We start from the raw sequence: 24,925 nt of genomic DNA on the forward strand, positions 1-24,925 counted from the left end.
AGGATTTCTTAGTTGAAATATTTCTTGAAATATTTCTTGAAATAGTTCTTTTTTTAACCGACTTCAAAAAAGGAGATTTTTAGTTCGACACGTTTGTATGTAGGTATGTTTACAGCGTTAACAACGCTTAAAGCGGTAGGTCTGTCACTGGATGCCCCACATTGAAGCTAGTTCTTTCACCGAATTATTCATGAGTTTACAACGTTGTTGAACAAGGAGGAATGTCAGCTAGTCAGATGGCCCGCAGAGAAAGCTAACTCGTGCCTATTTGTTACACGTTCACTGCTCGGAAAACTGTTGAAAACTGAGAGATCTTCATTGTCTATTTAATTGTACACATCGTACATGTGTGGTAAAAACCACCTGGATGATCCTTTTTTGACAGAGGTTATTGATTGTTGTCCTTGTCAGTCATATGTTGGAAAGTAATCTAATTAATTGTTCTCCGCCATGTTTTGTTTTGTTTTCCATCATCATCATCCTCCGAGCCTTTTCCCAACTATGTTGGGGTCGGCTTCCAGTCTAACCGGATTCAGCTGAGTACCAGTGCTTTACAAGAAACGACTGCCTATTCCTCAACCCAGTTACCCGGGCAACCCGATACCCCTTGATTAGAATGCATTTTCCATCATAAATTGTATTAATAAATTAACAATTGCTACTTGTGATTTGAACGCCATATCGCACTACCAATTTGAACTTACGCTGCCGACCACACATTAGGAATGTGCATTCCTCAGTCAGTGAGAGTTTCGTGGCGAGTGCGTTGCGTGTGCGTCGCGTTTGCTGCTGCCTTTCTGAACGAAGACTCCTATGTCGTAACATTGACACTTGACAGCATATGTCACATGACATGACATTGATAGACGTCAGATCTGTACTGCACAGCTTATCAGATTTGCTTAAAAATACTTTTAAATATCTATAAAAGCGCTAAATAATAGGATGAAATAGTGAGTAAATAGCTATGACTACTCAATACAAGAAATTTACCAGACTCATAGCTAAATGGCCCGTTGATAATACAAAAGGCGACAGGTAAGGAAAAGTGAGGTTAAGCTATTTATTAAACTATTCTCTTCGTATCCTACAACTAATTACACTAATATAAATTTACAGGGACCTTGGAAAATTCATCAGAGATAAAGTCAAGGCTGCGTTTGAGTCATCAGAGCGCCAGAACTTGGATTCTGAGCTGTGCAACCGACAGTACAACTCACTCAATAAACTAGCTGATAACTATTACAAAAACAAGTATAAACGAACTCACAGCAGTACAGCAACAGGGCTTAACACTGAAGAGTGCAACCTCATCCTGTCTAACGAAGTTCTCGAATATTTGAAGGAGGAAAACAAAGGTTTCTTCAGCAAAGTCTTTGGAAGGGACAAAAAATGATTACAAGGAAGCTTCAAAGACTCCAAAGGGCCTTATTCGCCCGAAAATTAAGCACAGAACATGTACGGTACAGAGATCATACACCTGTTATGTTAAATGAGTCAATAAAACATTTAAATCCTCAAGACAATGAGCTGTACATTGATATGACATTTGGAGCGGGTGGACACTCCAAGAAAATTCTGGAATCTGCTGATTGTAAACTAATAACTTTAGATAGGGACCCTGTAGCGTATGAAAAAGCTCAGAAATTAGCTGAAGAGTACCCCAATAGAGTAATACCATTATTGGGTAGGTTTAGTGAACTCCCTGAGCTTTTGAAAGCAAATGATATAAAACAATCCTCAATTGATGGAATGCTCTTTGATTTTGGATGCTCTTCTATGCAACTAGATGTGGGAGAAAGAGGATTTTCTATCAGCAAAAATGGTTACTTGGATATGAGAATGGACGCTGGCAGAGATCCAAATCAAATAACTGCCAGAGAAGTACTAGCTACTGCTAATGAGCATGAACTTTACAAGATATTCAAAATATATGGGGAAGAGAAAAAAGCTGCAAAAATAGCACAAACTATCATACAAGCAAGATATATGATCAAGAATATTGAGACAACCAAAGAATTAGCTGATCTTGTCAATGCCTGTTGCCCAGATGAAAAACGATTAGATAAACTGCAAAGACCACAGTCAAATGCTACAAAAATATTCCAGGCATTACGCATCTTCGTTAACAATGAATTGAACGAAATTAACTATGGAATGGTTTTAGCTAAATACTTCCTGAAACTCAATGGGAAATTAGTGACTATCTGCTTCCATTCATTAGAAGATACGATAGTTAAACGTCATATAGCAGGGAATTTGGTCAATGAAGTTGCAAATCCTGTTCCGTTGAAGTATTTGAGTCCTATGTTAGTTCAGGATCAAGATACCATCAACATGTTGCTGGATACTCCTTGGAAAGCCATCAATAAGCACGTAGAAGTTCCCAGTGATGCAGAAGTGGAGAGAAATCCAAGAAGCCGTAGTGCTAGATTACGAGCTGCCATCAAAATTAAATGAGATTTTTTGTGGTGAAACAGCCTTTACAGATTGTATAGTGTAGTCAAATAGTTCAATTAGTTGTAGGTACATACCAATTTTTTTTAAGGATTATTGTTTCTATTACAAAATTTAGACTGATCTTGGTGTATCATTTAAACTTCGCTGCAAGCTCAAACTCCAAAACTCAAAACTCATGGGCTTTCGTAATCATTCTTGTAGAAGGTTCAGGGTGGGCCACTAGTTCCAAAAATAAAATCATCAAATTAAATAGACTCATTTATTATCTTATCATTGATTATGGTAACTAATACTAATTTTATACTATGGATCTGCTCGAACGTTGCCAAATTTTGTGTTATGATAACATGTGTTTTGAATATTCTACAATAGCTTAGAAGTCAAGTTAATAACGTTTTAACCTTCCATAATAGACCACTTTACGTATAGAATACAATTCCTCTGGTACTTAATAAATCTTTCGATACTAACTTATACTTTATACTGAAATGAACTTTACCATAAATTTACCATACCTTATTAGACATTTTAAATAGTGAATTATTATTTATGGGTTGATTACGTCATAATTTAAATAGTAACAATTTCATAGACAATCCAGAGTTTGTAATCAACTTGCTTTTTAACATTTGCAATTTTTATTTGAAAATACATTCACGAAGAATATAAGAGCTTGAATATGGTTCCAACAATTAGTAATTTATCATAGTTAAAATTATTAGTAGTTACTAGACACCTAAATGCAATAGGCAGAGACATAAAGTAAACTATGATTTCCCAAAGAGACTAGACTAAATCGTATTGTTTGAGTATAATAAAAATATATTTCTTAAATTTTAAACATCGACATTTTTCCTTTTTATGATTTTTATTTTATGGCAAGGTTTATTGTAATTTAAGATATATTTTTTCTAGTCACATTAAAATCTGGTTAATTACATCAGATAATACTCCGCATCGTAATAGACACTAATAAAATTGTGTTACGCGTTTCTACATACATTTAATAAGATTTAGTATGTACAGATATAATAAACCATTTGGAATTATCTGGTAGTAAATAGACAATACATATAGAGAAAAGATGAAATCTCTTTCTAATAACATTCATATTCTTGTATCTGCCTTCATAATATTAGGGATGTATATGTATAAAGATATATTTTTTTAATCATCCAAGTACACCACATTTTCAGAAAGCAGATGGAAAGTATAGGATTAATAAATAACTTTCGAATTTCAATCAATATACAAATCAATAATAAATAAATGTTTACATATTAATCAAACCTTTTTGCTAGTTAGCGAGATGGAGCTGCCTTTTGAATGAGGGTTTTTGAAATTTTTTCTGCCACCGGGTGGCGCCACGTATGCGTCTGGTCCAAACAGCTGTCAAATAGTATGGAATTGTAGGTGCCGAACTTATTGTTTATTGAAATTCTGTTATATTGGAAGTGTTATTGATTTTATTATGGACTACGGTCAGAATAAGGTTTCCGAACTAAAAATTGAGCTAAGAGAGAGGGTGCAAAAGTCACTGGTACTAAGGAAAAGCTTGTTGAAATTTTTTTTAACACAATATGATTTAGTTTTTTTTATTTACTCAACCGCAATAGTAAAACAATAATGCAGTGCTTTAATTATAAAATAAAAAAAAAAAACACTAAAATCGTTCACTATTCATAGTAAAGATAAGCACTTTGACAGTTATTTGGACCTGACGACTCGGTGCTGCCACCTCGTGGACGCCATTTTACGAAACCCTCATTTAAAAATAAACCATAACTTAAAGGAGGGGGAAAATATTTCAATTCAGCCCAACCCATTTACTTAGTGGATAATTTCTTTACGAAATTGTAAATCCGCTTAAATACCATTTGTATACGTTATCAGACACTCCTTCTTCGAGCTAATTATGGCTAAATTTTATTCGAGCATTAGCTCTACTTTCACGCAATTTTCTACCTTATCTAGAGGAAAATAAGTTCGTTTTTATTATGCCCAGTACCCATATGCCTATTTACAGCACCTAAAATTTTTAACAGGCGCAAATCTTGTTCAGCTTTGGCTGTTTTCTCGATAAAATATCGCCCGTTACTCAGGGATAGTGAGCTTTCCAACAGTGAAAGAACTTTTCAAATCGGTTCAGTAGTTTCTGATCTTCTACTGATCTGCATCTAAAACTAATCATGTTTCCTCTTTATTATATTTGTATAGTTAAATAATTTAATCTTAAATACTGATAATCACATAATTGAAACAATCATTTTTGCTATATATCCTTCACGCGACCTCTATCTAGCAATAAACTGCTTTGACAAACAACTGTTTCAAAAATAATCATAAAATCCCCTTTTGAAAAATAGATGCAGCTCGCAAAATCGCTAACTTTACACTTTCCAAATCATATATCCAAGAATTCAGTCAAAATGCATCGCTTCAAGAGAAAGACCATTATCGTATGAAAGTAAGTAGTTCACTAAATGAATGTTGATAAACCATAAAATATTTTTATTTTAAACTTTGAGAACTGAAATCTGTCTAATACCAGATTCGCTAGTATTTCACTTCAGTATGTAAACACAAAAATATACATCGGGTTTTTACAGGCAACATTTATTTAATGAGATACCTAAAAAACTGTTGTTATCTTATGTATTTCTTAAAGTACATAAAACAGACATATTTTACCTTTCTCTGTCCGCGATGCCAGAAGCATGTTCTTACATAAATATACTCATATATAACAATATACCACACGGTTGGAATGTGGCGAAGGTACAGTAGCGTCGTGTGCACGTAAATGAAGAAAATGGCAGTGGAATTCAAAATTAATACAGTTGTTGTGCATTTGAAATAAACAGTATGGACTCACTTTCGATAAAAATAATTATTTTGATCATAAAAAGGTCAATTCAAAACTCTATGGTTACTTGCAAAAAAAAAGTTTGCATGACAAATTGTTAGTCTATGATTTAGGTGCATAAAAATTGTTCGAGACACTTATCGGAAAGGGAGTCCATTGAAAGTCTTATTCTCAACAAGTTGGTGCTTATTTAAATAGACATGTAGATTAGAACCTTTTCATCATAAAACAATCTTCACTTGTTAGACTACTAACTTCTACAGCAGTCCTTCACAATGGGAATCTTATTGTACTTTCCTTTATAACACATCACTCTGCCACAGATTATTAAAACATGGAGTGCTCATGAGAAGAAAATATTGCATTTTTTGACGTGACATTGAAACTGATATAATCATTGGAATGAGTGCAACAGTGCTAATAAGCTGTGCAACATAGTAACTTAGTGCAACAGTGCAAATAAACTGTGCATCAACAACTGATTATAAGCCCAATATCAAAACCCTTTTCCAATGGATCAAGTTTCAGTAGCCACAGAGCCAGATTGCAAGTCCAAGTATAAATATTCATAATGCATACTTTTATTTGAACGAAACAACAGCTCTTACATACAAAAAAAAAGCAATAATTTCTAGTTAAGCCTTTTCCCAACTATATTGGGTTCGGCTTCCAGTGTTTTACAAGGAGTTACTTGGGCAACTCAATACTCCTTTGCAAGACTGGTAAAACAAACACTGCACTACTATCTAAGCACTCCATTTTAACACTAATCCGTGGTGGTTTGCTCCACTTAAGTCCTAGGTCAGTCAGCGTCTGGTTATGTCCGGTTGACACTGGACAGCACGTTGGCCTTGGCGCGGTCGGTGGCGGCCGCGGCTGCTTCGCGCATTTCCTTGAGGGTGTGTGTCATTGTGTGCTGTGATGGCACTTGGCGGGGGAACATGCTGTGGAGGACGTGGTTGAAGCCGCTTACCTGGAAAACATTATTAAAATTTAGAAGGATATTTTTTAATTCATCAAGTGACTCTTTCTGCCTTCTGGGAAAGAGGCTCTACCTAGTTCAGGCTTCATGATGACTGATGTTAGTTTAGAAATAAAGAATTTTGTTTTTCTGTTTTGGGATTTAATTAGATTGAATACCGCGGAGTTCACTAACAGATAAACCCAAAAAAAATAAATAACAAACTTTTTTCTGATTTAATGTTTACATTAGACAAGGTTTTGTGATATGGCGTCCCAGAAACGTGTAATGACCTAATTCTTGTTCGACTTGAGATAAAGATGCCACACCTAAGAATGCCATAATGCTCTGATTACTTCACAAAGTACTCAACAGACTCTGATACCCACGGTTTCATATTAGATCATATAGGGTAAGAAATCAATTTTCCGTATGATTTAACCTCTTCATCTCACATGTATATTCAGCAGACCCTAACAACCAGAGCAATAAGAAGCCACTTTTTGGGCTGACAGATAAAATGCCTGTGTAACGTGTAAATATTAGATTTATACTGTCAAAAACTCATTTGCATATAGAGCACTTTACTTTCCAGACCCAGATAAGTTTTACAAAATTTCCTTAAGGTCACTTACCATCTGATTACAGTTCTTCTTAAACCTATCGACGCCGAACGCGCGGATGGCCCGCGAGAAGCCGAACACTTGCGAGTCGATCCACGCGGAGCGGCACGCGACCGTCTGTCCCGGGCCAGCGGAGCGGTACTCTACGCGTTCTACCACGCTCTGAGGGGAGGGAAATAAGGGATTAATAAGTAATTCGAATATACAGACCCAAAAAAAATGGTCTTATACATATGTATGCGCAGCTACATTCATGCCGCCCACTAACATGCATGACCAGCGCGGTGAGTATGGCCAATTTCCCTGGCATAGTAAGAGGCCTTTGTCCAGCAGTGGACGTCTAACTAAATATCAAGCTCTTTTTACAAGACTGGCTGAATGAAGATAAAAAATCAGCACCTTAAAGTTATGTACCTTAAGGTGCTGATTTAGATCGTACATACAAATGGCAGCTCTTCTCGCATCGGTGACCAAGAGGTTTTTCGCCGGAAAGCCTATTGTAGAGCCTCAACTTTTGCTGAAGTGGGATGAAAATAAGAATAAGTAATAAAGATCTTACCATAACTTTGGTATATCCTAAGTTCCTGGTGTAGGTGACGAATATTTTCTTCTCTGGATCCACGATGCTTTCTTCAATAATCTTCACTGATTTTGCGTTAAAAAATCTGTAACAATATAACTTATATGAAATTGCTATTACATTATTATCATCATTAATTTAGTTTTTGAGAACCTAAAATGTTTATTTTTTCAGTTTTAGGAAGATGAATGGTTGCATAACTGGCGCTTTTCTACATAATAGAGGAATAAGTTCTAAAGATCATTGCGATTATAAATTGATTGCATCAAAGAATTCATACAAAACAAAGGAAAAATGCCTGTTTTCGTTCACATGCTAATCCCAGAGTACATAAATAGCAGTATCTATGTACAATCTTATCTCCTTTATGTACGAAGAGATAAGTCAAGTTAACATAAGCAACATAACCAAGTATGAAGTTACAACATATAACAATATTTTATCTACTGATAGAGACTTATATAAGTCGTCACATAATTTAATTAACTGATTATAAACTACTTTCTCCTTATCGGCTTAGTTTAACAGCAGTCAACTTTCTTATATTTGAATACTTAATGTTAAGACATAGGGGTCAATTTCCTTTGCACCGAACTTTAGTCTTTAAGTCATTGTATTATCACCTTCATTACGGTGCAATTAAGATTGATAATTCAATAAAGTACTATGTGCATTTACATAATTATTAACATTCCGTATGTAAATTATATACTTATGTATGAACTGAACGCTACATTAGTAACGGACTAGTAGTTTCCTAGATTCTTGTTTACAAACAATATGACGTCAAGTTTTCATTTTAAAGGTCGTTTCTGTGGAATAAAACATGACATGCAATTTGTTTTAAGTATTTATCTGGGCAAGAAAAAGTTTCCAGGTATCCGCTTTTAGTCTTCATAAAATGTGTTTTGTGAACAAAGTTAGAGCATAATTCCTAAAATTTTACTGTTTGTTTAGTCGAATGATTAACAGTTTTCGATAAACCATGACTGGTCAACAGAATACATTAAAGAGGTGTTTATTTCCTGTACAAGTACTTTGGTTAGATATTCAGAGGTCACATTGAAGGTTGCTCGCACAATCACTAATGACATTGACTGACTACCCAAGATTAATATATTGACATAAAGTTTGTTGGTAAATTAAGAAGAAAGATGAGCTTGTGTACTAATAGATTGTATACCAAAATAAACTGTTAACATAGAAATTGAGAACCTCCTTTTCGGGAAAACAGATAAATATTCTGTTAATTTAGGTATTAATTAAGCACCAAATAATAAGGCTGAACCGATTTTTGGCAACTTTTTCTACAATAATGCATTAAAAATACATGCTAAGTGTCCCTCAGGATTTGAGCGAATCCATGTGAAAGTGAAAAGTATGGACGAACGTCTAACTTAGTATAAAGTTATAATTTGTGTACAATATTCGCTAGATTCAACAAAATTGCTCAATTGTTTGAAAATTACCTCGCTGGAGTATAATAACTCAGATAGATGCATCAGCATTCCTGCAAGCGGTGTAAACATTTTGCAGTGTAATTTTAGAAATGAGTAACAACATTATTTTTGAAATACTTTGCATTTCAGTTGCTCGTCTTTACAAATAATTCATTGCTACGCGTATGAATGATTGAAAAACTACGAATTTACGACTACTGAATATTAGGTACAGGGTAGTTATTTCAAGAGGGATTCCTTGATAGATAACAGTTTTATCAACAGCCTAGAATCTCAGTTCAGTCAGTCAGTCAAAAAAGGCGTATTTTTGCGGATGTTTATTTAGCATTTCAAAGTTCAATATGATAACGTGAGCTACTGCGAAGTAATTCCTAAAATACCTATATTTATGGTAAACAAAGCTATGCTTGGAAGTATGAACTCGTAAAATAAAAAGATTAAAAACAAAATATTGTCACTTCATGATTACAGTACGTACAAGGTGGGGTATTTTGTAAAGCTGATTACACGTCATTTTGGTACAATCGAAAAGATTACATATCATGCTCATTTGTGATATTTGTTTACTTATTTTTTATTTAAACACTACTTGGGTCACATACAATTAGTCATAAGAGTCGAAAAGATAAATAGACATTTTATGTTATGATCTCATGAATACCTGTTCAAATCGTATTTTCTTGTTTTTCGGGAATTATATATTTTCTTATGGCGGAAGTAATGAACGCTGTGCTGTCTTCAATTACCGGCAATATACATTTAAAACCTCATTTTTAGGGTTCCGTAGCCAAAATGGCAAAAACGGAACCCTTATAGTTTCGTCATGTCCGTCTGTCCGTCTGTCCGTCTGTCACAGCCGATTTACTCGGAAACTATAAGTACTACAGTGATGAAATTTGATGGGAATATGTGTTGTATGAACCGCTACAAAAATATGACACTAAATAGTAAAAAAAAGAATTGGGGGTGGGGCCCCCCATACATGTAACTGAGGGATGAAATTTTTTTTTTCGATGTACATACCCGTGTGGGGTATCAATGGAAAGGTCTTTTAAAATGATATAAAGTTTTCTAAAAAACATTTTTCTTAAAGTGAACGGTTTTTGAGATATCAGCTCTCAAAGTCGTAAAAAGTATGTCCCCCCCCCTCTATTTTTATAACTACGGGGTATAAAATTCTAAAAAAAATAGAGGTGATGCATGCTAATTAACTCTTTCAACGATTTTTGGTTTGATCAAAGTATCTCTTATAGTTTTTGAGATAGGTTGATTTAACTGTAATTTACGGAACCCTTCGTGCACGAGTCCGACTCGCACTTGGCCGGTTTTTTTTGTTTAAATTCTCCTGCACAATTTCCTTTCTGAGAATTCTCTCACGCATTTCACAGGTCATGTTTAGATACAAATGTATAACATACAACGTACCTACCTACAAGTTTTAATATAAACACTATTCTTCAAGATTTAGTTTAATCAACTAAGAGGTTGCTCCCACAGTTCCACCGAGTAACAGATAAATTACAATCAACAGTCCGAGTTTATTATTTTCACCTTGGACGCTGTAATTTTATATTCAGTGCAAGTGGCAAGTCTGGTGCATCCATTTTGTTTTACTACAAGCTCTTAGTCACGTCTGTGCTCCAGCGAATTTCATATCACTGATCGTAAACTGTAGTCAATCATGTAGATTTATTGGATGCACTTGAAATGTACAAGTATTGTTTTTCTTTTTTATATCCTGATACTGCCTTTACACAAAAATCTTATTCCTCTCAACAGCTTACTCAGCTGATTCTGACTGAACCGATTTTCTTCGTGTGGTTCATGGGGGCTGTACTTACTCCACACCTGTCCACAGAGTCCAGACTTCTTACTTGATAGAATGGAGTCATAGAAGTAATTTCTACATTGAAAATCACGTCAAATAAATAAATAACTACATAATGGTCATCGTATTGACAAATAAAACAGTAAGAAACATACCTTTCTCCCCATTTAGGTACTCTGTTCGTCTTAGTGAGGACCCGTTTTGTGTACAGGCATCCGTCCTTCACTTCCCGGCTCCATGTGTCCTCGGACAGGACATGGGTACTGAAAGGAAAAGATATTGTAAAGGAATATGAATAGGACATATTTGTGTATATTAAAATAAAGATAGTTTGATAATGCTACTGTGTCATGCTGTTTAGAATAGCACTTAAGTTGTATAGCAACAGGAAATTCATTACTAGTTCTTGTAACCCTAATTGTGTGCATTTAATATGTTAAGAAACTAAGTCTGGCTATTTGCAATTAACTCAAAATCGACTGCACGTTTTTCACTAATAGACAGAGGGATTCTTTTATGAAATATATTTTTGTATATTAATTTACTGTTACACTATAAAATGTTGATGAATAAATCAATAAAATCATCAGCATTTAGGCTACTGTTCAACAATGGCATATTGTCCTTCAAGGTAATCTGCAGTTTCCCACAAATTAATGAACCTACACTTAAGTAGCGCTTATAAGACTTGACGCTATTTTACCTACTAGGTATAATTAGTCAGTCTTTGACGTATTATTAGGTTTCCATCCTACAGCTATTAAAATACAAATTAATTATATACTGTTTGCTTGTAAACATTGAATGGGCACAATTGTGGCCCAAAGGCTCTGAAACTACTGAACTAATTTGAAAAATTCTTTCAATGTTGGGAAGCTACACTCTTTCCGAGTAACATAATCTATATTTTAATCAAGAACAGGCAGTAGTTTTCATGAGACACGAGTAAACTGCAAAAAAGCTGCCAGTATTACAAGAAATATCCAGGATTAAATCAAAAATGCTCCCTCCAATGTATCTGAATTGAAAATTTACTATAACAATCATCATCATCCTCCAAACCTTTTTCCCAATTATGTTGGTGTCAGCTTCTAGTCTAACCGGATGTAGCTGAGTACCAGTGCTTTACAAGGAGCGACTGCCCTATCTGACCCCCTGAACCCAGTAGCCCGGGCAACCCAATACCCCTTGGTTAAACTGGATTATTACTATAACAATCATATGAGGTAATATTCTGGGACAATAGTACATATAATCAAACTGTACTTTACAAGAATACTAATTGGATTTCTTAGCTACACATTGTGTATTCTTGTATGCATATAAGTAAATAGAGTGTGTGTGAATCTGAGTACAATCAATCTATACTAATATTATAAAGCTGAAGAGTTTGTTTGTTTGTTTGAACGCGCGTTTCTTTCAGTGTTAGATAGCCCATTTATCGAGGAAGGCTACTTTTTATCCCGGTACGGGAAGTAGTTCCCACGGGATGCGGGTGAAACCGCTGGCAGAAGCTAGTCTATGATAAAGTTTATAAGTGTAAATGTGAATAGCGAGATAAATAAGTGAATATCACTTTGACTCAACTGACAACTGAAACAATTAGTGTTCAGAAAACTTGAAGCAATAAGGTTTTTGCTTCTAGTTTTTATAAATCTATATCTACTGGTCACTATTGGATGAAATTAATTGAAAGAATATTTGAATGTTTAACAGCGTTGAATGTATGTTACCCTGACATTATTGACGAGACATGGCCTTCATGATATAGCGTATTGATTGTTAATTGATACAATGACTTCAGAGCTTCGTTTTTTTTTTAAAATAATAGAATGCTCTTTATGTTAAAATTGTTAATTTATTTGCCATCTACATTTTGAGATAATAATTTATAGGTAATTTGCTTGAAGTGCACAGGTTTTACTGTATTATTTCATAAAAATAGTTACCAGACTTCTTATATTGTTGCTTTTATTTTAAATTAAATAGTAAAAGACTCTCTTGAATACTGTGGATAATTTCATTCAATAATACTAGGTACGATCCTAACCACTACAAGAGTGACCTTTGACCACCTCTTTTGTTGAGCCTTTTTCCTAACAAACATTGAAAAATAGCATACCTCTGTGGGTTAGGGTATCTCTTCCAATATCCTCGAGCAACTTGATCCCAACTGAAGTTGAATGTTGATGTATTTTCAAAATATCTTGCCATTTTTTTTTCACTTTTTTTCTATTTTCTTACTGGAATGATTGTAAACAATGTACTGAAAAATATCAGCATAACACCATGCTCGTTATTTCTGTAACGAGAGAACGACGCGAATGTTAATTTCCATGTTGTTTTTATAATAAATCGTGTATTTAGACGATATCACCCGCGTGTATCCGATTACATAAACATAATCAATGTAGGTCACAAGATGAATGTTTAAGTTCGGCAGTGCACGGCGCCGCGGTCGCGCACAAAGCCTTTGTGACCGTGATCACGTACGTAGGCATAGCCAGGCATATGTATTGAGAAGTAAACAACGTTCATTCAACTTTTTACAGTCGGGCCAAAGTCGGAATATTAAAATGACACAGCGGCACATGTCCGCACTAAATGCTATCAAAAGATACATCATATTACGTATGCGGCTAACTACACACACCTCAAATTTCTTACATGATTCAAAATAATACGAACTTTTTATAAGATTATCTTACCAATAAGCCGGAGGACCATGGGTAATAATCCCAATTTCTTACAATTAAGATTCCTAAATGGATCTTTGCACGTCCACCGACACGGTCAACGTTACTTATTTTGACCGTAAGTTATGTGAAACAGTCGCGAAACACATGTTATCATTCATATTTTCAGGCCCGTTTTGATAAAATTTTGATAACTATTGACAGATTATTCGAGAGCCCATTTGTAATACAGATTATAAAATAAATGGAAAGACCGGATGTTCTTTTTTATCCTGTATACAACTGATATTCTCGATAGATTTGTACAAACATGTGACACGGCAAAAAGCTTTACCAACACATGTTTACTCAATATTTGTTATTAACTTTCCTATTTAAGTCAATGTATGTATTTGATAACAATTTATTAATGATTTTAATTAAGGTTCCATTACTGGTAAACATTGTCTTTGTGACAAGTGGATGCTGGCAGAACAATAAAAAATAATAAAGTCTTCGCCATAGGGACACAGAAAACCGGCAAATTTGAACAAAATGGCAGCGTTTGCGTGTTTCAGTTCCAGTAAAGAAAAAACAACAGATTCATACAAAGCTCTCATACAGCGGTTTAGAAGGGATGCAAAGAAAGAGGTTCTCATTTTTATAGTTCATTAATTTATACTCCACATTCTTTGATTATACATAGTGCTGTTTGCTGTTTTACATTCCGCGTCGTCGTAAATAATGTTACCAGCTTCTATGATTCTCCCATAAATATAAAAACAATTACTAATTAAATAAGTTTTAGGTGTATATACGTAGTGTTATTCGGTTTTAGTATCTTTATTTAGTTGTTACCTTTTTAAATAAGTCAATAACACAAATTACAAGTTCGCGTACAAGTCTGCAGCAAATACTTCGCTTCTTAAGCTATTCAGCTTTTGTATTCCGCTCTCTTTTTAGTGTTTCAATAATTTTCTTATAGGATGCAAGCTTCTTTTCTAGCCGTAGGTTTTTTTGACTCAGACTTTTAATTTTTAGAATATGCTTCTTTTCCAGCGCTATTTTCCGCCGTAAATGAAGTCTTAACTTATGTTCCACTGGAGTATCGAAAACGGAATCAATATCTGAAAATGATTTCTCATCATCTGATTGAGTTTTATTTTGCACCTCGTCTATTTTGTCACTGATTATTGCGTCGGATTGATCATTGTTAGGTACTTGGTCCATATAATTGATATCAGTTTTAATTTGCACCTCGACTATTTCGTCTTTGATTATTGCGTCGGATTGATCATTGTTAGGTACTTGGTCTTCGACCAACACAAGACTGTAGCCCACATCATTGTCTTCATTGGAAGGTCCAGCCTCATTAGCATTAGATTTCTGAAAATAAAACTATTAATGTACACATTTTTTCTAAATATTTCTGCTTCAACTCAAAAAAATAACTGTACTACTGACACTGATAGCTTTCCGAACCAGAAAAAAACTATAAATATATCTAAATATATAAAACTCAAAGGTGACTGACTGACTGACTGACATAGTGATCTATCAACGCACAGCTGAAACCACTGGACGGATCGGGCTGAAATTTGGCATGCAGGTAGATGTTATGACGTAGGCATCCGCTAAGAAAGGATTTTGATCAATTCTACCCCCAAGGGGATAAAATAGGTGATGAAAGTTTGTATGAAACTTGCCCACGCAGACGAAGTTGCGGGCAACAGCTAGTAACTTATAAAATGATTCATCAAATATTTAAAATTACCTTTCCTGTCTCAGAATTCTTATTGTCATTCTCGGTGTCATCAGAATTTTCACTTTCGCTGGACTGAACTGACGATAAAAATAATTTCTAAAATGAGAAAAAATAAATAAACAAACAATAATTAAGAGAAAGCACATAGGATACACATAAACACTTTGTGGAAAATTGAACCTTGCTTGGTACTGCTTCTTTTGAAAGTCTTCGGCGCCCTTTCTTGTCGACCGTACCCATGTCCTTGCTGCGGAAGTGATCGGAACACACTACGGCACTTTTTCTTGGTGTCCACGTCTCCTCTTCGCGGCTTTTTCTAATTCGTTCTATCCACCGATGCTTAATAATAGGATCATTTGGAATTCTAAAAAAATAAGATGTTACGTTGATGACCATCATTTGCTAATCAAATAATATTAGATAATATTTTCGATAAGGGTTGATTATTGGAAAGTCAGAAAATGTTTATCCCAGCAATAAAAATGGAGATTAAATCTATGATTTGATACTATTGACTAGACTGTCACTTATTACTTTTTTGCGCACTGCTTAAAAAAATAAATAATAATCCTGTACCTATACATAACATACGTGTAAAATACGTGAAGTTGGTAGAATTAAAAAAAGAAACTGGCAACACTGATCAAATATGGCATGATTTAGTAATCATCTTAAAAACAAAAAACAAATGTGCATATTCTGGGTTACTTACCGATGGTAAGTGATGTCTTTGGGACTTTTTAACCTTCCTTTATAATTCCGACAGATTTTAATTGAACAGCACGTCATTTTATCGCTGCTGCACTTTTACTTTTTATTTTTTACTTAGCGCACGTAATACGCATTGACAGTTAAGCGACACGATCTGTACTGATTGGCGAGTAAGCATCTGTGAGTCAATAGTTGACTGATACTTTTTGACATATTTGCGCACACTTGACCTGAGTACACCTGCCCTATTTATTTATTATATTATGACTTGACGCTCTATCTAGATTCTAGACATAAACAGAGTGTGTCACATACGTCGTACCTAATCACATTAAATTAAATACGTTAATATACTGGTTAATATAGGTATATCGATTACCTAGCACACAGAAAAAATAAAATACGTAAAAAGAAAAAAAAAAAACAAAAAAGTAAATAAATTAAAATGTGCGAGAATTAGAACACCATATAGGTAGTTATCGGCACGGATATTGAGCCATGACCTTCAGCTGCGCAGAAGCGATTTATTGGTTTATTGCCTTATGTGTAGCAGTGCGCAAAGCCCCACTCTTCCGCCGAGAGCTCAATATCCGTGCCGGTAACTATACCAAGAGTCAGTCCTTACAAACAACGGAAATTTTTTGAAAATTTACAGCTGGCAACTGGGCAAAACATTCAGTACTCCTAACTTTATCTCTGCTTTGCACATGATGTTGTAAATTATGAAAACTAAAAATGAATCCTGTGGCTAAACCAGTCCACTAGAACTAGGGCTTGTTGACCTTACTTAAAAAGCCTTTAAGCTTCAGAATATATCATAATAAACTTATTTTGAAACAGCTGGGAGACCAACCCCAAATATCCAATGCAGGCTTCCGATTCCACACCGACCGCAAGGCGAAGAGCACCCATAATTTCAAGGACTTTATCTACAACGTCAGGATGAAGATGTTCCACGGCTCCACTGTACTTCTCTCTGACAACCCGACGCCAATCTTCAAATGTTTTGTGCGCCTCATAGAACGCCTCAAACTCCATGATGGCCTCAGATCTAGCGCTTACTACGGGGAACTAAAAAAAATAATCACAGGGTTCATGAATTACTTTACATTCACGATAGATGACGTAATAAAGAAAATAGATAAATACCTTCATTTCTTGGATAACAAACTTTTTGTGAAACTGATAAATGACACGATAATTATTTATGAGCAAAACCAGTCTGCTTTCCTCAAAGAGTATCTACCGCTGAACAATGAAGTGGAGAAATTTAAATACCAACAAGTCATAGACGGACAGGCCAAGTTCTTGGAGGAACTCAGGCAAACAAGAGATGCTTGGGAGTTCAGACAAGACAGATTGCACGAGTTTGCAAAGGAATATTTCGAGGAGTCTCTTAAGAAAGTTAATTACCTGTGCACCTTTGCACATACATATCTTTCGGTGATGTTGGCTGACCGAGTAAGTACCTACCGCTAGATGTTTGTTCATGTATTAGGTACCTTATTATAACTAAGCAATCCTACGATACAGTCGAAATGCGGGAGCAAATTAAAATATTTTTCGTACTGACCTAGCTGGACAAGTCATTTGGCTAGATTCACTGAAATTCTACTTAGGTATCAATACTTAGTTTCCGCCCGCGGTTTCAATCGCTTCCCCAGATAACTGTTTCCCGTAGCCGAATGGTGTCAAAAATCCTAAGCTCCCCAAAATTGTTAGCTTAAACGGTTCAGCCATTCTTGAGTTATAAGTGGTGTAAGTAACACGACTTTTTCTTTTATACATATTATACAAATTATTTCAGCTTTACGAAATAGCAGTGAGCGTGGAAGAGACGGTAGACCGCATGAACACAAACATGCGGAAATACAATGAACAGTGTAACGAAAAGATGAACGCACTCATACACAATCTCTATGAGAAGAATAAGGAACATTTGCAAATATATAGACGACATAAGAAGCGATCTGTCGATACTGCTGAAGTTAGTACCTTATAATTACTACCCTATGCCTTCTAATAGAAAAAAAACTCATGGAACACCGTATAGTTTTTTTTTTGAACCAGTAAGTAGAAAGGCCCGAGTTCTAGCTGTGGGAAAATATTATCATGGGGTAAAATTAAGTCACGAACTGAGGAAAAATTTCAGAACATAAACTTACAATATCATCCAGGTAACACGAAGTATAGATGTGCTGAGGGACAAGATAGAGCAGTACGGTAACGAAGAGACTATTGCTCGATTGGAGCTAGAAACCCGGTATTGGAACAAAAGACTGAAGGACTTCAATGAGATCGCCACCATTCTGACTAAAATACGCTCCGAACTCGACCATCTGGAAACAGATATAGAGAAATATAACTCTATTAGGTAAGTCTAATACAATAAAATTTTTGTCCTCCTGCTGTTTACGCAACTTCTTCCTCCTGCCCTGTTCCCAATTTTATTTGGGGTCGGCGCAATATGTCATCCTCTTCCATTTACCCTTTCATGTCATCTTTCAGGCAATCCATCCATCCATCTACATTGATACTTAGCACACACTTTGTTGCATGCGTATCATCCCTCCTCATTACATGCCCATACCATGACAATCTTCTACTTCTCATCTTTTGCATAACTGGCGCTACTTTCAGACTTCCTCTAATGTAATCATTCCTCACTTTATCCATTCTTGTAACACCACACATCCATCTCAGCATTTTCATTTCTGCTACATGCACTCTCTTCTCATCCCCATGCTGTTTACGCAACTAACCGTGCTTATTGGTAATTTAAGCGTGAATTATTTGAGTTTTCACGATGAATCTGCCCCATATGCGTCTTTCAGCCTACATCCTTTTAGGCATACTTACCTACTACTTTTACTCACCCTTTAATACGTCGCATTTTGCAGTAACCTTACTTCGTTTCCTTGGTTTTTACTTTCTTTTCAGCTATCGTACTTCATTTCATTAGGTCAAAAGTCCTAGTTGGTACAGGTAGTTTCCTTTCTTATATTAAAATTCCTAATAAAGAAACCTCTTTTTCGATCCTTGACAGTCTCATAGTCAGTTACTATACCTATGATCAGAAAGCAGGCAATTTAATTAATTAACTTTCAAGGTCGATGGAATTACCGAGTGCTAAGACCGTGTGTTTTGAACTAATTGGTGAGAATTTGAGAGAGAGGATAGCGTATCTTCATGCAAAACAATTGGAGATGTCCAAAACGCTTATAACTTTCTTCTGTGTGAGGGGTAAGTGGTTACTTCCTACCTTATACCTGGCTCAGTTTAGCATTTACATTAGTTCGAGCGCCAACTCGCAATGTCAAATTTTCTTCCTGCAATTGACGCCGATAGAATTCCCTTAAATATGGTTACGTAACTACCTGCCTACCTTCTTAATTTTGGTAAAAAAATAAAAGCGCATTACATCCTGCGCCCATGCCTCTATTTCTAACATTACATTTTTGGAGACTAAAAACCTGGTTAGAAGAACAATCTTCAAGTTCTTAAATGTATTTTTCTTTCTTCCTTAACTTAGGAACTGATCGTATCCTATACACGGACAGCGTTGGCTCGTACTATTGCGACGAGTTCAACCATCAGAACTACATCACCAATTTCGGCTTGAAGTTCTTCCACGTCAATTGCTACGGAGAATTTGCTGAGGTCAGATTTAATACTGGACACCTTTCCTGTACTTTTGCAACAATCCAATCCTTAGTTTTAGAAGTGAAGTGCTTCAGAATAGCCTCTCTGATTGGTTGATCACATCAGCAAACTCTTACTATACTTTTCTCCATTCTATTTAGATTTTTTTATGAATCCGTGGGATATTGCAGCTTCAGACACAAATCCACCAATGTTTTGTTTATGTACTCAATAGGCAATAAAATATAGTTAACTTTCATATTATCATAAAACAGAATTTAGAAACCGAGCCTTACTACTTCGACGAAAATGGCCGCTATATTCTCCGTAACGGCGAGAAGTTCCACCAAGTTGCTCCGTGCACTAGCGAGTACAAGTTAGGCGAAGATGGCTTGTTTAAGAAGGTCACCAAAGATTGTGGACACTCGGAGAAAGTTAACCCTGATTGTCGCCTGGAGATCAAGGATCTGACTGACGTTGTTATCTTGCCTAGGAACACTGACCTGATTGATATGAGTGATGGTAAGTTCTTTTTGTAACTGCTATTTTTTTGAACTATTAAGCGTAATTCTAGAGCTGATGATTATAGGTCACTGATAGCTGATGATTGATAGCTAATTTGTCAAAGCGAAAGTCTATGACTGAGTATGACCGTATCATTATCAGCTCAGCCATAGGACGTCCACTGCCGCACATAGGCCTGTATATTACAACCGTATACCTATCTCAGTCATAATTTAAGTGCCTGTGGACTGTGGACGCCTATATTTGAAGGAGTAGGTACTCCAACACATAAGTACAAATGGAGTAAATTTCAGTGACCCTGGACGCTGAAGCCGTCAAGTACCTCTGGGACAGCTTCGGTATGATACTGCCCGAAGTGTTGAATGAGGTCGCCAGTAGACAGCCCAAGAATCCCATTCACTACATGGCCCATATACTGCTGAAGCGCAGGTAAGTTGCGAAGTATATGTATGTGCTTTCTTCTCCAGGAGTGTTTAATAATATATTCATCCTCCTGCCCCTATCCCAATTTTATTTGGGGTTGGCACAGCATGTTTTCTCCTTCCATACCCTTCTATCGGCCCAGGCCCGCCGTAAGCGGGCGTGCAGCGCGTGCACCGCACGCGGGCGGCACGTCCTAGGGGGCGGCAAATCGAGCGACCTATCACGCAATATTAAAAAAATACAATATCTTTTTACCAATAATTTGATTTCAATATTTCCGAACACAGCAATAGCGCTAAGAATATAACTTACACTGCCGGTTTCAGTTACATCTGTTGATTATTTCAAAATTAAAAATTATTAAAAAAGATTTAAGATCAACCATTAGCGTAGCGTGGGGGGAGAGAGCAGGAGGGGCAAATGCCCTGGGCGGCACTATTTAGGGGGCGGCAAAATTAACCCATACGGCAAAATTAATAATTACGTAATAAAAATATTTTTACTAAAAATAGATGAGTAGATTAGCAATAAAATTTCAGAAAAAGCCGCCCTCGCTTTGGTCGTCCCCTATCAATTTTGACGGGTTCATCCTTTGCATCCCCAAAAAAATTCGCGCTCGCTGCGCTCGCGCCTCCATGTCAGATATCGCGATCAGTAGCGATTTTAGGGTAGGGCGCGGTTGGGCTACAGCCCAGGGCGCCGGATATAAGGGGCGCCGCAGGCGCCCCCTACTCCCAACCAATCCTTGATCAGAATGTTACTCCTATTTTTGTTTTAAATTTCATCAAAGATTGCAACTTACTAGAACTGTACCCAAATGAATGGATAGCATGAGGGCCATCTTATGCAGCGCATATGCGCGAATAACCCGGGCGCCGCGCCGCGGGCTCAGGGGCGCCGAAGCGAATTTGTGTTTAATTCCGCGTTAAATTTGAGAAAACACTACTTTTATGTCCCAAAACTCAAAAATTTACTTACAATTAAACGCTTCAATTTTTTATCACATATAGCTACTTTTAATGTCCCAATACTCAAAAAAATTCGCGCTCCCTTCGCTCGCGGCTTCTTTACTTCACAGTCGCTTTTTATTATATATGTTTAGGACTTTTAGTGATCCAAAACTCAAAAATTTTCGGGCTTGCTTCACTTTACAGTTGTTTTTATTTTTCAAGAAATTTTTAGTCTACCCTAGCAAAAAGGGAGCGTCGTTTTTAAGTTCTTTTATTAATAAGAAAGTAACTTCTAGTTTCCATATGAACTTTCTTATTTACGGTACTACTTTAAGTCCCAAAATTTTAATACATAGGCGCCATCATCAACAAAGAATTTTTGTTTTGAGATCTAAAATATAACAAAAAATTTCGCGCTCGCTTCGCTCGCGCAATCAGAAGGCAAGAACATGGCATGTTCCAGTGTTTTTGCATTATTCAACCAGCAATAACTTATGTACGATTGGGCTACATTTTACGTAATTTTTGCTTCGACTTGTTAACTAGAAATAAAATATTCGCGCTCGCTTCGCTCGCGCAATCGGTAACTACATACGTCTCTGTTTTTCGTATGGGTTTGAATTGCAGTTGGAGGGCGCCGTAGAAATCTCGCCCAGGGCGCTGGTAGAGTAAAAACCGATCGCGAACTGATCGCGATTTATCTTTGTTTAATTGTTGAGGCATTCAATTCTGAAAAATCATTTTTCGCTCACGTCCGTTATAGCTTTTTGTTCACTTTGGCTTTTTATGATATGTTTACTTCATGAAAACTCTAAGGAAAAAATCGCGCTCGCTTCGCTCGCGGCTTCATGTACATTTGCACTTCATTTCTGTTAATATCTTACTTTTTGACTTTGCTTTCTTAATTTACAGTGGTTTTTATTTGTTTTGTGTCCTTAGACTAAAAAAATTTCGCGCTCGCTTCGCTCGCGCTTCCTTACATATGAAATATGTCTCATGCGTTGACTTTTTCAACGGGAAACCCACCAAAAACCATTAATAACATATTTTACTGAAATTGAACATTGCTATAGATAATTAAATTCTTTACTTTAAGTTACCCATAATCTGTTCTAAGCACTTTGATATACATTATGTTGGTACCTACCGATTAATCACAATCTTTCAATACATAGGGGCCACTTGGGTAATGATTGCACTGCATTGATGCCCTAAGCAATTGCTTAGTCTGCTAATGGGCTAATCCAGGACTTCTTAGGTTACTCTAAGACTTAGAGCATTTCAAGTAAATAAAAAGTTATGTGTAATATATGTTATGTACCTATTGCAATATTTATGTAGGTACCCAAAAGGAAGTGCGTTTTCTGCAATCAGAGCGGTGCATGTACATATTTTTTTCTGTTGTAAAAGTAAGATGGATATGAATGGGCGGGGGGGTCCGGACCCCTTGTATATTTTTTGACAAAACCCAGTATAATATGTAGTCGTAGGGCGGCATAATCGGTTTTGCACGCAGGCGAACAAACAGCTAGCGGCGGGCCTGTATCGGCCGATATCTCACAAGTAACATTTTCTAACCATATCGTGTAATGATACAAGTGTAGAATTTTACTGGATGCATTTCGTTACATTTTCGAACTGGATTCCAGGTCAGTGAAATAAACGCTTTAAAAAGCTAGGATAACATTATATTTAGATAGGTCATGTAGGTACCTACTCAAAGATATTTACATAGACCACTCAATAACTTTGGCAAGACTTCCAAAATTAGTTATTATTTGTGCCGATAATAGCCGATGTTCTGAACATTTCAGATTTGAATCAACCCATACGGAATTACGTGAGCTAAGGAGGTTAGCTGACCAATACCGTAAGAAGTTCTACAATGAAAGACGAGATGTAAGTTTTATTTATACCTTATGTGTTGCCAGTATATTTATGCTGCCAGCCATAAATTAACTGGCAACAATTAGTAAGTTTTTATAGAGTAACAATTCTACTTTACCTCACATTTTTGATACCTTCATAAATTAAGAATGGTATTAAGGGTGTATCTACAGGGTGCAAGTACCTCGCGCATGTTGAGGCACATGCGCATGTTACATGCATGATAAAAACGTGTGGGTCCAACGACTCGCGCGTGTACCAAAGCAAGATACCCACTCTTTGCTGCTGTACCAGATACCATTAGATGTTCTTGTCACTTGCGCATGTTAACTTGCTCCATCTGCATGCACCGTGTAGATGCACCCTTATTTTGTCGGTAAACTAGGACCTAACGAAGTTAAAAGAGTCCTCTCTAAGTTTTCATAGAACATTTGGTCTCATTCTTGATTCACAACGATGGCATTTAGTTCACATACTCACTTGATTCTCACCATAGAAAGCTGCCGAGGAAAGGAAGACATGGAAGGAGAAGAACTTGCATCGTCGCAAGCCGGATGTTTACGAGGACTCGGCAGAACTGGCGCAGTTCTCGCAGCAGGCCACAGCTTCACAATTCATGAATAACATGCAATTCTATAGTTAAATACTTCTTGTTTTTATAGTACAACGCAACGAGTTACTTCATGCTTGTTTATCTGTTAACAACATTGTCCAAATTGAAATAAGATCTAAACTCGGTTAACCCGTAGTCATCCAAGCGAAGCGAAGAAGTTCTTAAATATCCTATAGAATTTCTTCGTTCAAGGAGAGATGTTTGAATAACGAAACTGTATTGGTTGTTTAAAATCAATTAGTGTTCACGGAGCCTGGGCCTTATATAGCTTTGGCTTGACGACAAGATGCTTTAACGTTCAAGTCACAGTTTGATAGATTTTAAATATTCGGCCAGGACTTGCGATCATATTCGCATGAATACATTCGTTGCATTTTAATTTTTACTTATAAATGATTGATTTTTAATATGTAGATACTTACTTTTAGACAGTGTGTGCAAAAATAACAGATTTTTTCTTCGGTCGGGTAACCTTACTTAGGAATTTGTAAAATTAATCGTGATTAAATCATGTTTATCACATATTGCTCTTTTGTTTCCGGCAGCACTTGCGCATACTTTATAATTATTTTATGTGACTAACAATCCAATTTGTGTTCTTATTAATGAGGAGTCTTAAAATATAATTATGGAGTTCTAAGTACCGGTTTGAAACACAAATACACATTATAAATATTTTATTTTCATGTAACCTAAACACTACTCTACTTCGAATGTGTGAATGTGTAGATAGTCCAGAATGTATTTGAAAAATATCGCTTATTGACACTATAAACTTTAATATCATACAAATTACACTTTCGAGTCGACTGTACACAGATAAGTAAGCTTTATATTGTCTATGCCAAATAATTCGCGTGACAGATAATAGGGAACATGTTTTATAATGCCGAAATAAAAAGTAGGGCGAGTACCTAGGATTTATTTGTGAGCTGTATATTTAATCAGACTCCTTT

General features: G+C 36.1%; 4 protein-coding genes across 6 annotated transcripts; 2 read left to right on the forward strand and 2 right to left on the reverse strand.

The window, feature by feature from the left end:
- The first annotated feature begins 839 nt into the window (after window positions 1–839).
- Window positions 840–3,272, forward strand: LOC110372493 (probable methyltransferase-like protein 15 homolog). The gene is made up of 3 exons (XM_021329248.3): window positions 840–1,038; window positions 1,120–1,356; window positions 1,425–3,272. The coding sequence occupies exons 1-3, from the start codon at window positions 968–970 to the stop codon at window positions 2,458–2,460; spliced, it is 1,344 nt and encodes a 447-aa protein (XP_021184923.3). The 5' UTR covers window positions 840–967; the 3' UTR covers window positions 2,461–3,272.
- On the reverse strand, window positions 2,706–13,703 carry LOC110372503 (protein preli-like). Of its 2 annotated transcripts, none has more exons than XM_064039710.1 (6): window positions 13,487–13,703; window positions 12,901–13,021; window positions 10,934–11,041; window positions 7,470–7,575; window positions 6,923–7,072; window positions 2,706–6,299 (listed from the first exon to the last, which is right to left on the reverse strand). In XM_064039710.1, the coding sequence occupies exons 2-6, from the start codon at window positions 12,990–12,992 to the stop codon at window positions 6,144–6,146; spliced, it is 612 nt and encodes a 203-aa protein (XP_063895780.1). In that variant the 5' UTR covers window positions 12,993–13,021; window positions 13,487–13,703; the 3' UTR covers window positions 2,706–6,143. The 2 variants fall into 2 exon arrangements, with proteins under 2 accessions (XP_063895780.1, XP_021184937.1); XM_021329262.3 differs by having other exon boundaries at window positions 12,901–13,080; window positions 13,487–13,702.
- Window positions 13,704–13,946: 243 nt separating this feature from the next.
- LOC110372521 (uncharacterized) lies at window positions 13,947–24,483 on the forward strand. 2 transcript variants are annotated; one of them, XM_049848741.2, is made up of 10 exons: window positions 13,947–14,104; window positions 16,770–17,390; window positions 17,737–17,916; window positions 18,107–18,303; window positions 19,039–19,172; window positions 19,462–19,589; window positions 19,847–20,093; window positions 20,390–20,525; window positions 23,284–23,368; window positions 23,853–24,483. In XM_049848741.2, the coding sequence occupies exons 1-10, from the start codon at window positions 14,009–14,011 to the stop codon at window positions 23,997–23,999; spliced, it is 1,971 nt and encodes a 656-aa protein (XP_049704698.2). In that variant the 5' UTR covers window positions 13,947–14,008; the 3' UTR covers window positions 24,000–24,483. The 2 variants fall into 2 exon arrangements, with proteins under 2 accessions (XP_049704698.2, XP_049704699.2); XM_049848742.2 differs by lacking the exon at window positions 13,947–14,104 and adding an exon at window positions 15,811–15,935 and having other exon boundaries at window positions 23,853–24,480.
- Window positions 14,148–16,182, reverse strand: LOC110372523 (peroxynitrite isomerase THAP4). Its single transcript, XM_021329285.3, has 4 exons — window positions 15,931–16,182; window positions 15,399–15,582; window positions 15,228–15,314; window positions 14,148–14,839 (listed from the first exon to the last, which is right to left on the reverse strand). Exons 1-4 carry the CDS (start codon window positions 16,005–16,007, stop codon window positions 14,384–14,386), a joined length of 804 nt encoding a protein of 267 aa, XP_021184960.3. The 5' UTR covers window positions 16,008–16,182; the 3' UTR covers window positions 14,148–14,383.
- Window positions 24,484–24,925: the final 442 nt, after the last annotated feature.

Source organism: Helicoverpa armigera, chromosome 20 (assembly GCF_030705265.1).
Source record: "Helicoverpa armigera isolate CAAS_96S chromosome 20, ASM3070526v1, whole genome shotgun sequence".
Lineage (NCBI taxonomy): Eukaryota > Metazoa > Arthropoda > Insecta > Lepidoptera > Noctuidae > Helicoverpa > Helicoverpa armigera.

Excerpts from the sequence above, each read along its gene's own strand:
- LOC110372503 (XM_064039710.1), bottom strand. The coding sequence starts at position 12,992 with ATGGCAAGATATTTTGAAAATACATCAACATTCAACTTCAGTTGGGAT. Across the intron at positions 11,042-12,900 it reads AGATACCCTAACCCACAGAG|TACCCATGTCCTGTCCGAGG; the intron begins GTATGCTATTTT and ends TTTTCCTTTCAG. Across the intron at positions 7,073-7,469 it reads TAGGATATACCAAAGTTATG|AGCGTGGTAGAACGCGTAGA; the intron begins GTAAGATCTTTA and ends CCCTCCCCTCAG.
- LOC110372523 (XM_021329285.3), bottom strand. The coding sequence starts at position 16,007 with ATGACGTGCTGTTCAATTAAAATCTGTCGGAATTATAAAGGAAGGTTA. Across the intron at positions 15,315-15,398 it reads AAGAAGCAGTACCAAGCAAG|AAATTATTTTTATCGTCAGT; the intron begins GTTCAATTTTCC and ends TTCTCATTTTAG. Across the intron at positions 14,840-15,227 it reads AGAATTCTGAGACAGGAAAG|AAATCTAATGCTAATGAGGC; the intron begins GTAATTTTAAAT and ends TTTTATTTTCAG.
- LOC110372521 (XM_049848741.2), top strand. The coding sequence starts at position 14,009 with ATGGCAGCGTTTGCGTGTTTCAGTTCCAGTAAAGAAAAAACAACAGAT. Across the intron at positions 18,304-19,038 it reads GAGAAATATAACTCTATTAG|GTCGATGGAATTACCGAGTG; the intron begins GTAAGTCTAATA and ends TTAACTTTCAAG. Across the intron at positions 19,590-19,846 it reads GCTACGGAGAATTTGCTGAG|AATTTAGAAACCGAGCCTTA; the intron begins GTCAGATTTAAT and ends ATCATAAAACAG.
- LOC110372493 (XM_021329248.3), top strand. The coding sequence starts at position 968 with ATGACTACTCAATACAAGAAATTTACCAGACTCATAGCTAAATGGCCC. Across the intron at positions 1,039-1,119 it reads GATAATACAAAAGGCGACAG|GGACCTTGGAAAATTCATCA; the intron begins GTAAGGAAAAGT and ends ATAAATTTACAG. Across the intron at positions 1,357-1,424 it reads TATTTGAAGGAGGAAAACAA|GGCCTTATTCGCCCGAAAAT; the intron begins AGGTTTCTTCAG and ends AAGACTCCAAAG.